We start from the raw sequence: 12,943 nt of genomic DNA on the forward strand, positions 1-12,943 counted from the left end.
GGGAGGAGCAGAGGACTTCCGCCCCGCCACAGAGGTGGAGCGGAAGTGCCCGCCCGCCCGCGCCGTGTCACGTGAGGAGAAGGGCGGCGCTCTGCCCCCGGGAGGACCGCGGGACCGATGTCGCTGGTGACCGCGGGGCTGCGCGGGCTGCGGGGGACACGTGAGTGGCGGTGACCCCCTGACCTCTGACCCCCCCGGGGTGGCCTGAACCCCCCCCTTCCCCCCCCGCCCGAGCTGAGCCCCCCACGTGACGTCCACCCTCACCTTGACCTTTGACCCACCCGGTGCCACGGGTCCCCAGGACCCCCCAGGACCCCCAGTGACCCCACTGAGCCCCCAGTGTCCCCACTGAGCCCCCCAGTCCCTCCCAGTGGGTCCCAGTTTGTCCCAGTTCCTCTCCAAGGGTTCCCAGTCCCCCAGTCCCCCCACTGACCCCCCCAGTCCCCCCAGTGCTCCAAGTTCCCCCCAGTGCCCCCCACTGGCCCCCCAGTGCCCCCACTGACCCCTGGTGCCCCTCACTGACCCCCAGCCCCCCCACTGACCCCCCAGTGCCCCCACTGACCCGTGGTGCCCCCCGCTGTCCCCAGTGTCCCCCATTCCCCCCAGTGTCCCCAGTCCCCCCACTGACCCCCGGTACCCCCACTGACCCCCAGTGTCCCCAGTCCCCCCCATTCCCCCAGTCTCCCATTCCCCCCAGTGTCCCCAGTCCCCCCAGTGACCCCCGGTGCCCCCCACTGTCCCCAGTGTCCCCACTGACCCCCAGTGTCCCCACTGACCCCCAGTGTCCCCAGTGACTCCCGGTACCCCCACTGTCCCCAGTGTCCCCAGTGTCCCCAGTGACCCCCAGTGACCCCCGGTGCCCCCCACTGTCCCCAGTGTCCCCACTGACCCCCAGTGTCCCCAGTGACTCCCGGTACCCCCAGTGTCCCCAGTCCCCCCGGTGCCCGTGCTGTCCCCGGTGTCCCCAGCCCCCCCAGTGACCCCGGTGTCCCCCACTGTCCCCAGTGTCCCCACTGTCCCCAGTCCCCCCAGTGTCCCCAGTGTCCCCAGTCCCCCCAGTGACCCCGGTGCCCCCCACTGTCCCCAGTGTCCCCAGTGTCCCCAGCCCCCCCAGTGACCCCGGTGCCCCCCACTGTCCCCAGTGTCCCCAGTGTCCCCAGTCCCCCCAGTGACCCCGGTGCCCCCCACTGTCCCCAGTGTCCCCAGTGTCCCCAGCCCCCCCAGTGACCCCGGTGTCCCCCGCTGTCCCCAGTGTCCCCAGTCCCCCCAGTGACCCCGCTGTCCCCAGTGTCCCCAGTGTCCCCAGTGACCCCGGTGTCCCCCACTGTCCCCACTGTTCCCAGCCCCCCCAGTGACCCCGGTGTCCCCCACTGTCCCCAGTGTCCCCAGTGTCCCCAGTGACCCCGCTGTCCCCAGTGTCCCCAGTGTCCCCAGCCCCCCCAGTGACCCCGGTGCCCCCCACTGTCCCCAGTGTCCCCAGTCCCCCCAGTGACCCCGGTGTCCCCCACTGTCCCCAGTGTCCCCAGTCCCCCCAGTGACCCCGGTGTCCCCCGCTGTCCCCAGTGTCTCCAGTGCTCGGGGCCGTGCGCGCGATGTCGCTGGAGCCGCCCCCGGAGCCCCCGGAGCCGTCCCTGGGGTCCCTGGGGTCCCTGGGGTCCCTGCGGGTGACGCGGCCGCGGGAGCACATCCTGCACGTGGAGCTGAACCGCCCGCACAGGCGCAACGCCATGGACAGCGCCTTCTGGAGGTACCCGGCCCCTGCGCACCACTGTGCACCACTGTGCACCAGTATACACCAGTGTGCACCAGTGTGCACCAGTATGCACCACTATGCACCAGTATGCACCAGTGTGCACCAGCGTGCACCAGTATGCAGCGGTGTACACCAGTATGCACCAGTATGCACCAGTGTGCACCAGTGTACACCAGTATACACCAGTATACACCAGTGTGCACCAGTGTACACCAGTATGCACCAGTATACACCAGTATACACCAGTGTGCACCAGTGTGCACCAGTATGCACCAGTGTATACCAGTGTACACCAGTATACACCAGTGTACACCAACAGGGACCAGTACGGGCCAGTGTGGACCAGTATGGGCCAGTGTGCACCAGTCACCCCCCAGGGGCCTCCCCAGTGCCCCCCAGTGCTCCCAGTAACCCCCAGACCCCCCAGTCCCCCCCATTGTTGCCATTGCCCCCAACACCCCCATTGCCCCCAATGTCCCCATTGTCCCCATTTCCCCCATTGCCCCCAACACCCCCATTGCCCCAACGTCCCCATTGCCCCCAATGCCCCCATTGTCCCCATTGCCCCCCATTGTCCCCATTGCCTCCAGTGCCCCCAATGTCCCCATTGCCCTCATTGTCCCCAATGTCCCCATTGCCCCCAATGCCCCCATTGTCCCCATTGCCCCCCATTGTCCCCATTGCCCCCAATGTCCCCATTGCCTCCAATGCCCCCATTGCCCCCAATGCCCCCAATGTCCCCATTGTCCCCATTGCCCCCAATGCCCCCAATGTCCCCATTGCCCCCAATGCCCCCAACACCCCCATTGCCCCCAATGCCCCCATTGCCCCCAACACCCCCAATGCCCCCAATGTCCCCATTGTCCCCAATGCCCCCATTGCCCCCAATGTCCCCATTGCCCCCATTGCCCCCAACACCCCCATTGCCCCCATTGTCCCCATTGCCCCCAATGTCCCCATTGCCCCCATTTCCGCAGGGAGATGGTTTCGTGCTTCGGGGCCATTGCTCAGGACCCCTCGTGCCGCGCCGTCGTCATCTCGGGCGCCGGACCCGTCTTCACCGCCGGTTCGGGGCATTTGGGGCCACTTTGGGGGATTTGGGGGTGATTTGGGGTCATTTTGAGGGAGTTTGGGGGGCATTGGGTCTCATGGGTGTTTGGGGGCATTTTGGGGGGATTTGGGTCATTTTTGAGGGGATTTGGGGGCATTTGGAGCCCTGTCCCGGGGTGATGGTGACACCGGGTGACACTGGGTGACACTGTTGGTTGTTGGTGACACTGGGGTGACACTGGGTGCCACTGTTGGTGAGACCGGGTGACTCTGGGTGACACCAGGTGGCACTGGGTGACACTGTTGGTGACACTGGGTGACACCGGGTGACTCTGGGTGACACCGGGTGACTCTGGGTGACACCAGGTGGCACTGGGTGACACTATTGGTGACTCTGGGTGACACCGGGTGACGCTAAGTGACACTCTTGGTGACACTGGGTGATACCCGGTGACACCAGATGACACTGTTGGTGACTCTGGGTGACACTGGGTGACTCTGGGTGACACTGTTGGTGACACCGGGTGACGCTGTTGGTGACACTGGGTGACACCGGGTGACACTGGGTGACTCTGGGTGACACTGTTGGTGACACCGGGTGACACTGGGGTGACACCGGGTGACAGTGGGTGCCGCTGTTGGTGACACCGGGTGACACTGTTGGTGACACTGGGTGACACCGGGTGACACTGGGTGACTCTGGGTGACACTGTTGGTGACACCCAGTGACACTGGGGTGACACCGGGTGACACTGGGTGACACTGTTGGTGCCACTGGGTGACACCGGGTGACACTGGGTGACTCTGGGTGACACTGGGTGACACTATTGGTGACACTGGGTGATACCTGGTGACACCAGGTGACTCTGGGTGACACTGGGTGACACTGGGTGACACTGGGGTGACACTGGGTGACACCAGGTGACCCCGGGTGCCACTGTGAGTGACCGTGGGTGACATTGTGGGTGACCCCGGGTGACACCAGGTGACCCCGGGTGACAGTGGGTGACATTGTGGGTGACCCCGGGTGACACCAGGTGACCCCGGGTGACAGTGGGTGACATTGTGGATGACCCCGGGTGCCGCTGTGGGTGACCCCGGGTGACCGTGGGTGCCGCTGTGGGTGACCCCGGGTGACCCCAGGTGACCCCGGGTGACTGTGGGTGACCCCGGGTGATCCCAGGTGACCCCGGGTGACTGTGGGTGCCACTGTGGGTGACCCCGGGTGACCCCGGGTGACCCCGGGTGCCGCTGTGGGTGACCCCGGGTGCCACTGTGGGTGACCCTGGGTGACCCCGGGTGACCCCGGGTGACCGTGGGTGCCACTGTGGGTGCCACTGTGGGTGACCCCGGGTGACCCCGGGTGACTGTGGGTGCCACTGTGGGTGACCCCAGGTGACCCCGGGTGACCGTGGGTGCCACTGTGGGTGACCCCAGGTGACCCCAGGTGACCGTGGGTGCCGCTGTGGGTGACCCCGGGTGACACCAGGTGACCCCGGGTGACCGTGGGTGCCACTGTGGGTGACCCCGGGTGACCCCGGGTGACCCCGGGTGACCGTGGGTGCCACTGTGGGTGACCCCGGGTGACCCCAGGTGACCCCGGGTGCCACTGTGGGTGACCCCGGGTGACCCCAGGTGACCCCGGGTGACCCCGGGTGACCGTGGCGCTGTCCCAGGCATCGACCTGGCCTCGCTGGGCCCGGAGCTGCTGGCGCTGCCCGGGGAGGACGCGGCCAGGAGGGCGTGGAGCCTGCGCAGGAAGATCCGCGACTTCCAGGAGAGCTTCAGCGCCCTGGAGAAGGTGACGGACGGACGGACGGACAGGGACGGACAGACAGACAGACAGACAGGGGACAAGGGTCAGACTTCCAGGAGAGCTTCAGCGCCCTGGAGAAGGTGACGGACGGACGGACGGACAGGGACGGACAGACAGACAGACAGGGGACAAGGGTCAGACTTCCAGGAGAGCTTCAGCGCCCTGGAGAAGGTGACGGACGGACAGGGACGGACAGACAGACAGACAGGGGACAAGGGTCAGACTTCCAGGAGAGCTTCAGCGCCCTGGAGAAGGTGACGGACGGACGGACGGACGGGGACGGACAGACAGACAGACAGGGGACGAGGGTCAGACTTCCAGGAGAGCTTCAGCGCCCTGGAGAAGGTGACGGACAGGGACGGACAGACAGACAGACAGGGGACAAGGGTCAGACTTCCAGGAGGGCTTCAGCGCCCTGGAGAAGGTGACGGACGGACAGGGACGGACAGACAGACAGACAGGGGACAAGGGTCAGACTTCCAGGAGAGCTTCAGCGCCCTGGAGAAGGTGACGGACGGACGGACGGACAGGGACGGACAGACAGACAGGGGACGAGGGTCAGACTTCCAGGAGGGCTTCAGCGCCCTGGAGAAGGTGACGGACGGACGGACGGACGGGGACGGACAGACAGACAGACAGGGGACAAGGGTCAGACTTCCAGGAGAGCTTCAGCGCCCTGGAGAAGGTGACGGACGGACGGACGGACAGACAGACAGACAGACAGACAGGGGACAGGGGTCAGACTTCCAGGAGAGCTTCAGCGCCCTGGAGAAGGTGACGGACGGACAGACGGACAGGGACGGACAGACAGACAGACAGGGGACGAGGGTCAGACTTCCAGGAGAGCTTCAGCGCCCTGGAGAAGGTGACGGACGGACGGACGGACAGGGACGGACAGACAGACAGACAGGGGACAAGGGTCAGACTTCCAGGAGAGCTTCAGCGCCCTGGAGAAGGTGACGGACGGACGGACGGACAGGGACGGACAGACAGACAGACAGGGGACAAGGGTCAGACTTCCAGGAGGGCTTCAGCGCCCTGGAGAAGGTGACGGACGGACAGACGGACAGGGACGGACAGACAGACAGACAGGGGACAAGGGTCAGACTTCCAGGAGAGCTTCAGCACCATGGACAAGGTGCTGGGGGCACTGGGGGGACTGGGATGGATTGGGGGGGACTGGGAGGGACTGGGGAGACTGGGAGGGACTGGGGGCACTGGGATGGATTGGGGGGGACTGGGAGGCACTGGGAGGGACTGGGGGGCGCTGTATGGGACTGGGAGGGACTGGGGGGACTGGGAGGGTCTGGAAGGGACTGGGGGGACTGGGATGGGCTGGGAGGGACTGGAAGGGACTGGGGGGACTGGGATGGACTGGGAGGGACTGGAAGGGACTGGGATGGACTGGGAGGGACTGGGAGGGACTGGGGGGACTGGGATGGACTGGGAGGGACTGGGAGGGACTGGGGGGACTGGGATGGACTGGGGGGACTGGGATGGATTGGGGGGACTGGGAGGGACTGGGGGGACTGGAGGGACTGGGATGGATTGGGAGGGACTGGGGGGACTGGGATGGACTGGGATGGACTGGGGGGACTGGGATGGACTGGGGGGACTGGGATGGATTGGGGGGGACTGGGAGGGACTGGGAGGGACTGGGGGGACTGGGATGGATTGGGGGGGACTGGGATGGACTGGGATGGACTGGGGGGACTGGGATGGACTGGGGGGACTGGGATGGATTGGGGGGGACTGGGAGGGACTGGGAGGGACTGGGGGGACTGGGATGGATTGGGAGGGACTGGGAGGGACTGGGAGGGACTGGGGGGACTGGGATGGATTGGGGGGGACTGGGAGGGACTGGGAGGGACTGGGGGGACTGGGATGGATTGGGGGGGACTGGGATGGACTGGGACGGACTGGGGGGACTGGGATGGACTGGGGGGACTGGGATGGATTGGGGGGGACTGGGAGGGACTGGGAGGGACTGGGGGGACTGGGATGGATTGGGAGGGACTGGGAGGGACTGGGAGGGACTGGGGGGACTGGGATGGATTGGAAGGGACTGGGGGGACTGGAGGGACTGGGAGGACTGGGATGGACTGGGGGGATTGGGATGGACTGGGAGGGACTGGGGGGACTGGGATGGATTGGGATGGACTAGGGGGCACTGGGATGGACTGGGATGGACTGGGGGGCACTGGTTGGGCCTGGGGGGCCGGGGGTGCCACCCTTGCGGTGCCCCCGGTGCCACCGTCCCCCCCCCATTGTCCCCAGTGTCCCAAACCCATCATCGCCGCCATTCACGGGGCCTGCGTGGGGGCCGGTGAGTGGGGGTGTCCCCAACCCCCCGTGTCCCCAACCCCCCCCCAGTGTCCCCAACCCCCCGTGTCCCCAATCACCCCCCCCAGTGTCCCCAACCCCCCCAGTGTCCCCAGTCACCACCCCCGATGTCCCCAACCCCCCAATGTCCCCAACCCCTCAATGTCCCCAACCCCCCCCAATGTCCCCAACCCCCTCCGTGTCTCCAATGTCCCCAGTGTCCCCAGTGTTCCCAATGTCCCCCTGTGTCCCCGATGTCCCCCCGTGTCCCCAATGTCCCCATGTCCCCAATGTCCCCAGTGTCCCCAATGTCCCCAATGTCCCCCCGTGTCCCCCGTGTCCCCAATGTCCCCCATGTCCCCAGTGTCCCCAATGTACCCCGTGTCCCCGATGTCCCCGTGTCCCCAATGTCCCCGTGTCCCCGATGTCCCTCTGTGTCCCCAGTGTCCCCCGTGTCCCCAGTGTCCCCCATGTCCCCAATGTCCCCGTGTCCCCAATGTCCCCCATGTCCCCACTGTCCCCGTGTCCCCAATGTCCCCCGTGTCCCCAATGTCCCCCATGTCCCCGATGTCCCCCCATGTCCCCACTGTCCCCGTGTCCCCCAGGTGTCGACCTGATCTCCGCCTGTGACATCCGGTTCTGCTCGCAGGACGCCTGGTTCCAGGTCAAGGTACCGCGTGGGGGACACGGGGGACCCCAAGACCCCCAGGTGTCCCCTGAACCCCCACATGTCCCCCCATGTCCCCCATGTCCCCATGTCTGTGTCCCATGTCCCCCCATGTCCCCCACATCCCCCATATCCCCCCATATCCCCCTATGTCCCCTATGTCCCCCCCATGTCCCCTATGTCCCCCATGTCCCCAAGTCCCCACATCCCCCATATCCCTCCATGTCCCCCATGTCTCCCCATGTCCCCCCACATCTCCCATGTCCCCCCACATCTCCCATGTCCCCCATATCCCCCCATGTTCCCTATGTCCCCCCATGTCCCCAAGTCCCCACATCCCCCATATCCCCCCATGCCCCACATATCCCCACATGTCCCCCATGTCCCCCCATGTCCCCCCGTGCCCCTCCATGTCCCCATATCCCCCCAATATCCCCCCATGTCCCCCATGTCCCCATGTCCCCACATCCCCCATATCTCCCCACATCCCCCATATCCCCCCATGTCCCCTATGTCCCCATATCCCCCCATGTCCCTCCATGTCCCTCATGTCCCCCCAATATCCCCCCATGTCCCCCATGTCCCCATGTCCCCACATCCCCCATATCTCCCCACATCCCCCATATCCCCCCATGTCCCCTATGTCCCCATATCCCCCCATGTCCCCCGTGTCCCTATGTCCCCCCATGTCCCCTATGTCCCCATATCCCCCCATATCCCCCCATGTCCCCCATGTACCCCATGTCCCCCATATCCCCCCATGTCCCCTATGTCCCCATATCCCCCCATGTCCCCCCATGCCCCTCCATGTCCCCATGTCCCCCCATGTTACCCCATGTCCCCCATGTCCCTATGTCCCCCCATGTCCCCTATGTCCCCATATCCCTCCATATCCCCCCATGTACCCCATGTCCCTCATGTCCCCCCATGTCCCCTATGTCCCCATATCCCCCCATGTCCCCCCTGTCCCCTATGTCCCCATATCCCCCCATGTCCCCCATGTCCCCCATGTCCCCATGTCCCCATGTCCCCACCAGGAGGTTGACATCGGGCTGGCGGCCGACGTGGGGACCCTGCAGCGTCTCCCCAAGATCGTGGGCAGCCAGAGGTGACGCTGGGGGACCCGGGGTGGCAGAGGGGACCCCGTGTCCCCCCATGTCCCCAGTGTCCCCCCAATGTCCCCAATGTCCCCGCAGCCTGGTGAACGAATTGGCCTTCACTGCTCGCAAGATGATGGCGCCCGAGGCCCAGAGCTGCGGCCTCGTCAGGTACCGGGGACACCGGGGTCCCCAATGTCACCAGGGGGTCCCCAATGGCACCAGGGGGTCCCCAACACCATGGGGGTGTCCCCATGGCCATGGGGGGTCCCCAGTGGCACCAGGGGGTCCCCAACGTCACGGGGGGGTCCTCAACACCATGGGGGTGTCCCCAATGGCACCAGGGGGTCCCCAACGTCACCAGGGGGTCCCCAACGTCACGGGGGGGTCCTCAACACCATGGGGGTGTCCCCAATGGCACCAGGGGGTCCCCAATGGCACCAGGGGGTCCCCAACGTCACAGGGGGGTCCTCAACACCATGGGGGTGTCCCCATGGCCATGGGGGGTCCCCAATGGCACCAGGGGGTCCCCAACATCACGGGGGGGTCCTCAACACCATGGGGGTGTCCCCAATGGCACCAGGGGGTCCCCAACGTCACAGGGGGGTCCTCAACACCATGGGGGTGTCCCCATGGCCATGGGGGGTCCCCAATGGCACCAGGGGGTCCCCAACGTCACAGGGGGGTCCTCAACACCATGGGGGTGTCCCCAATGGCACCAGGGGGTCCCCAACGTCACCAGGGGGTCCCCAATATCACGGGGGGGTCCTCAACACCGTGGGGGTGTCCCCAATGGCACCAGGGGGTCCCCAACATCACGGGGGGGTCCCCAATATCACGGGGGGGTCCTCAACACCATGGGGGTGTCCCCATGGCCATGGGGGGTCCCCAACATCACCAGGGGGTCCCCAATATCACGGGGGGTCCTCAACACCATGGGGGTGTCCCCATGGCCATGGGGGGTCCCCAGTGGCACCAGGGGGTCCCCAATGGCACCAGGGGGTCCCCAACGTCACAGGGGGGTCCTCAACACCGTGGGGTGTCCCCATGGCCATGGGGGGTCCCCAATGGCACCAGGGGGTCCCCAACGTCACAGGGGGGTCCTCAACACCGTGGGGTGTCCCCATGGCCATGGGGTGTCCCCAATGGCACCAGGGGGTCCCCAATGGCACCAGGGGGTCCCCAACGTCACGGGGGGGGTCCTCAACACCATGGGGGTGTCCCCAATGGCACCAGGGGATCCCCAACATCACGGGGGGGTCCCCAATATCACGGGGGGGTCCTCAACACCATGGGGGTGTCCCCATGGCCATGGGGGGTCCCCAACATCACCAGGGGGTCCCCAATATCACGGGGGGTCCTCAACACCATGGGGGTGTCCCCATGGCCATGGGGGGTCCCCAGTGGCACCAGGGGGTCCCCAATGGCACCAGGGGGTCCCCAACGTCACAGGGGGGTCCTCAACACCGTGGGGTGTCCCCATGGCCATGGGGGGTCCCCAATGGCACCAGGGGGTCCCCAATATCACGGGGGGGTCCTCAACACCATGGGGGTGTCCCCAACGTCACCAGGGGGTCCCCAACATCACGGGGGGGTCCTCAACACCATGGGGGTGTCCCCATGGCCATGGGGGGTCCCCAGGGGCACCAGGGGGTCCCCAACGTCACCAGGGGGTCCCCAACATCACAGGGGGCTCTCAACACCGTGGGGGTGTCCCCAGTGGCACCAGGGGGTCCCCAGCATCACCAGGGGGGTCCCCAATGGCACCAAGGGGTCCCCAACACTGCAGGGCTGTCCCCAGTGCCACAGGAGTGTCTCCAGTACCATGGGGGTGTCCCCAGTGTCCCCATGTCCCTGTGTCTGTCCCCATGTCCCCTGTCTGTCCCCATGTCCCCAATGTCCCCAATGTCCCCATGTCCCCAGTCATGTCCCCGTGTCCCCACAGCCGGGTGTTCGCTGACAAGGCGGCGCTGGTGGCGGGGGCGCTGGAGGTGGCCCCATGTCCCCAATGTCCCCATGTCCCCAATGTCCCCATGTCCCCAATGTCCCAAATGTCCCCATGTCCCCAGTGTCCCCATGTCCCCAATGATGTCCCCATGTCCCCAATGTCCCCATGTCCCCAGTGTCCCCATGTCCCCAATGATGTCCCCATGTCCCCAGTGTCCCCATGTCCCCAGTGTCCCCATGTCCCCAATGATGTCCCCATGTCCCCAGTGTCCCCATGTCCCCAGTGTCCCCATGTCCCCAATGATGTCCCCATGTCCCCAATGTCCCCAATGTCCCCATGTCCCCAGTGATGTCCCCGTGTCCCCACAGCCGGGTGTTCGCTGACAAGGCGGCGCTGCTGGCGGGGGCGCTGGAGGTGGCCCCATGTCCCCAGTGTCCCCATGTCCCCAATGTCCCCATGTCCCCAATGTCCCCATGTCCCCAGTGATGTCCCCATGTCCCCAGTGTCCCCATGTCCCCAATGTCCCCATGTCCCCAATGTCCCCATGTCCCCAATGTCCCCATGTCCCCAATGGTGTCCCCAATGGTGTCCCCACAGCCGGGTGTTCGGTGACAAGGCGGCGCTGCTGGCGGGGGCGCTGGAGGTGGCCGTGGCCGTCGCCGCCCGCAGCCCGGTGGCCGTGCAGGGCACCAAGGTCAATCTGCTCTTCTCCAGGGACCACTCGGTGCCCGAGGGGCTGCGCTACGTGGTGAGCGGGGGGCCCTGGGTGGCCCCGTGTCCCCAAACCTGGGGTGGCCCCATGGCCCCGTGTGTGGCCCCAGCCCTGGGGTGGCCCCATGGCCCTGGCCCCATAGCCCCCTGTCCCCATGGCCCCATCCCCAGCCCTGGGGTGTCCCCATGGCCCCATGGTCCTGTCCCCATGGCCCCGTGTCCCCAGCCCTGGGATGTCCCCATGTTCCCGTCCCCATCACTGTGGTGTCCCCGTCTCCCTGTCCCCATCACTGGGATGTCCCTGTGTCCCTGTCCCCAGCCCTGGGGTGTCCCCGTGTCCCTGTCCCCATCACTGGGGTGTCCCTGTCCCCAGCCCCGGGATGTCCCCGTGTCCCTGTCCCAATTGCTGGGGTGTCCCCATGTCCCTGTCCCCATCACTGGGATGTCCCCATGTCCCTGTCCCCAGCCCTGGGGGTCCCCATGTCCCCATCCCCACCCCGGGGTGTCCCCATGGCCCTGTGTCCCTGTCCCCAGCCCTGGGGTGTCCCCATGGTTCTGTGTCCCTGTCCCCAGCCCTGGGGTGTCCCCATGGCCCTGTCCCCATGTCCCTGTCCCCATCGCTGTGGTGTCCCTGTGTCCCTGTCCCCATCACTGGGATGTCCCCATGTCTCTGTCCCCAGCCCTGGGGTGTCCCCATGTCCCTGTCCCCAACCTTGGGATGTCCCCGTGTCCCTTTCCCCAGTCCTGGGGTGGCCCCGTGTCCCTGTCCCCATCACTGGGGTCCCCATCTCCCCACGTCCCCACCCCGGGCTGTCCCCATGGCCCTGTGTCCCTGTTCCCAGCCCTGGGGTGTCCCCATGGCCCTGTCCCCATCGCTGGGGTGTCCCCATGGCCCTGTGTCCCCGTCCCCATGGCTGGGGTCCCCATCTCCCCACGTCCCCTCCCCGGGGTGTCCCCATGGCCCTGTGTCCCTGTCCCCATCGCTGGGGTGTCCCCATGGCCCTGTGTCCCTGTCCCCATGGCTGGGGTCCCCATCTCCCCACGTCCCCACCCCGGGGTGTCCCCATGGCCCTGTGTCCCCGTCCCCATGGCTGGGGTCCCCATGTCCCCACGTCCCCACCCCGGGGTGTCCCCATGGCCCTGTGTCCCTGTCCCCATCGCTGGGGTCCCCATCTCCCCACGTCCCCACCCCGGGCTGTCCCCCGTGTGTCCCCAGGCCACGTGGAACATGGCGATGCTGCAGACCGATGACGTCCTCAAGTCGGCCCAGGCCGCCATGGACAGGAAGGGACCCGAGGACGTTCCCTTCGCCAAGCTCTAGGGACACCCCAGGGTCCCCCGGTGTCCCCCGGTGTCCCCAACCAACAAACTGTCCCCAATAAACAGCTCTGAGTGCCGGACGCCTGGGTCCCTCCCGGACGCCTGAGTCCCCCCACAGACCCCTGGGTCCCCCCACAGATCCCTGGGTCCCCCCCACAGACCCATGGGTCCCACCTGGACGCCTGGGTCCCCCCACAATTCCCTGGGTCCACCCGAGACCCCCGGGTCCGTCCCGGACGCCTGGGTCCCTCCCGGACGC

At 66.8% G+C, this 12,943-nt stretch overlaps 1 protein-coding gene across 2 annotated transcripts; it reads left to right on the top strand.

Annotated features, from left to right (window-relative positions):
- The first annotated feature begins 11 nt into the window (after nt 1-11).
- Nucleotides 12-12,764, top strand: ECH1 (enoyl-CoA hydratase 1). 2 transcript variants are annotated; one of them, XM_065859434.2, is made up of 10 exons: nt 12-160; nt 1,564-1,747; nt 2,731-2,819; nt 4,480-4,604; nt 6,897-6,945; nt 7,547-7,611; nt 8,646-8,716; nt 8,805-8,876; nt 11,251-11,401; nt 12,581-12,764. In XM_065859434.2, exons 1-10 carry the CDS (start codon nt 118-120, stop codon nt 12,683-12,685), a joined length of 954 nt encoding a protein of 317 aa, XP_065715506.2. In that variant the 5' UTR covers nt 12-117; the 3' UTR covers nt 12,686-12,764. The 2 variants fall into 2 exon arrangements, with proteins under 2 accessions (XP_065715506.2, XP_071656973.1); XM_071800872.1 differs by having other exon boundaries at nt 11,368-11,401.
- Nucleotides 12,765-12,943: the final 179 nt, after the last annotated feature.

This window comes from Patagioenas fasciata, chromosome 33, assembly GCF_037038585.1.
Source record: "Patagioenas fasciata isolate bPatFas1 chromosome 33, bPatFas1.hap1, whole genome shotgun sequence".
NCBI classification, from domain to species: Eukaryota; Metazoa; Chordata; class Aves; order Columbiformes; family Columbidae; genus Patagioenas; species Patagioenas fasciata.

What these genes read in the sequence shown, in the direction of transcription:
- ECH1 (XM_065859434.2), top strand. Translation starts at nt 118, where the DNA reads ATGTCGCTGGTGACCGCGGGGCTGCGCGGGCTGCGGGGGACAC. An exon ending in ACGCCTGGTTCCAGGTCAAG is followed by an intron (nt 7,612 to 8,645) that starts GTACCGCGTGGG and finishes TGTCCCCACCAG; the next exon opens with GAGGTTGACATCGGGCTGGC. An exon ending in AAGATCGTGGGCAGCCAGAG is followed by an intron (nt 8,717 to 8,804) that starts GTGACGCTGGGG and finishes ATGTCCCCGCAG; the next exon opens with CCTGGTGAACGAATTGGCCT.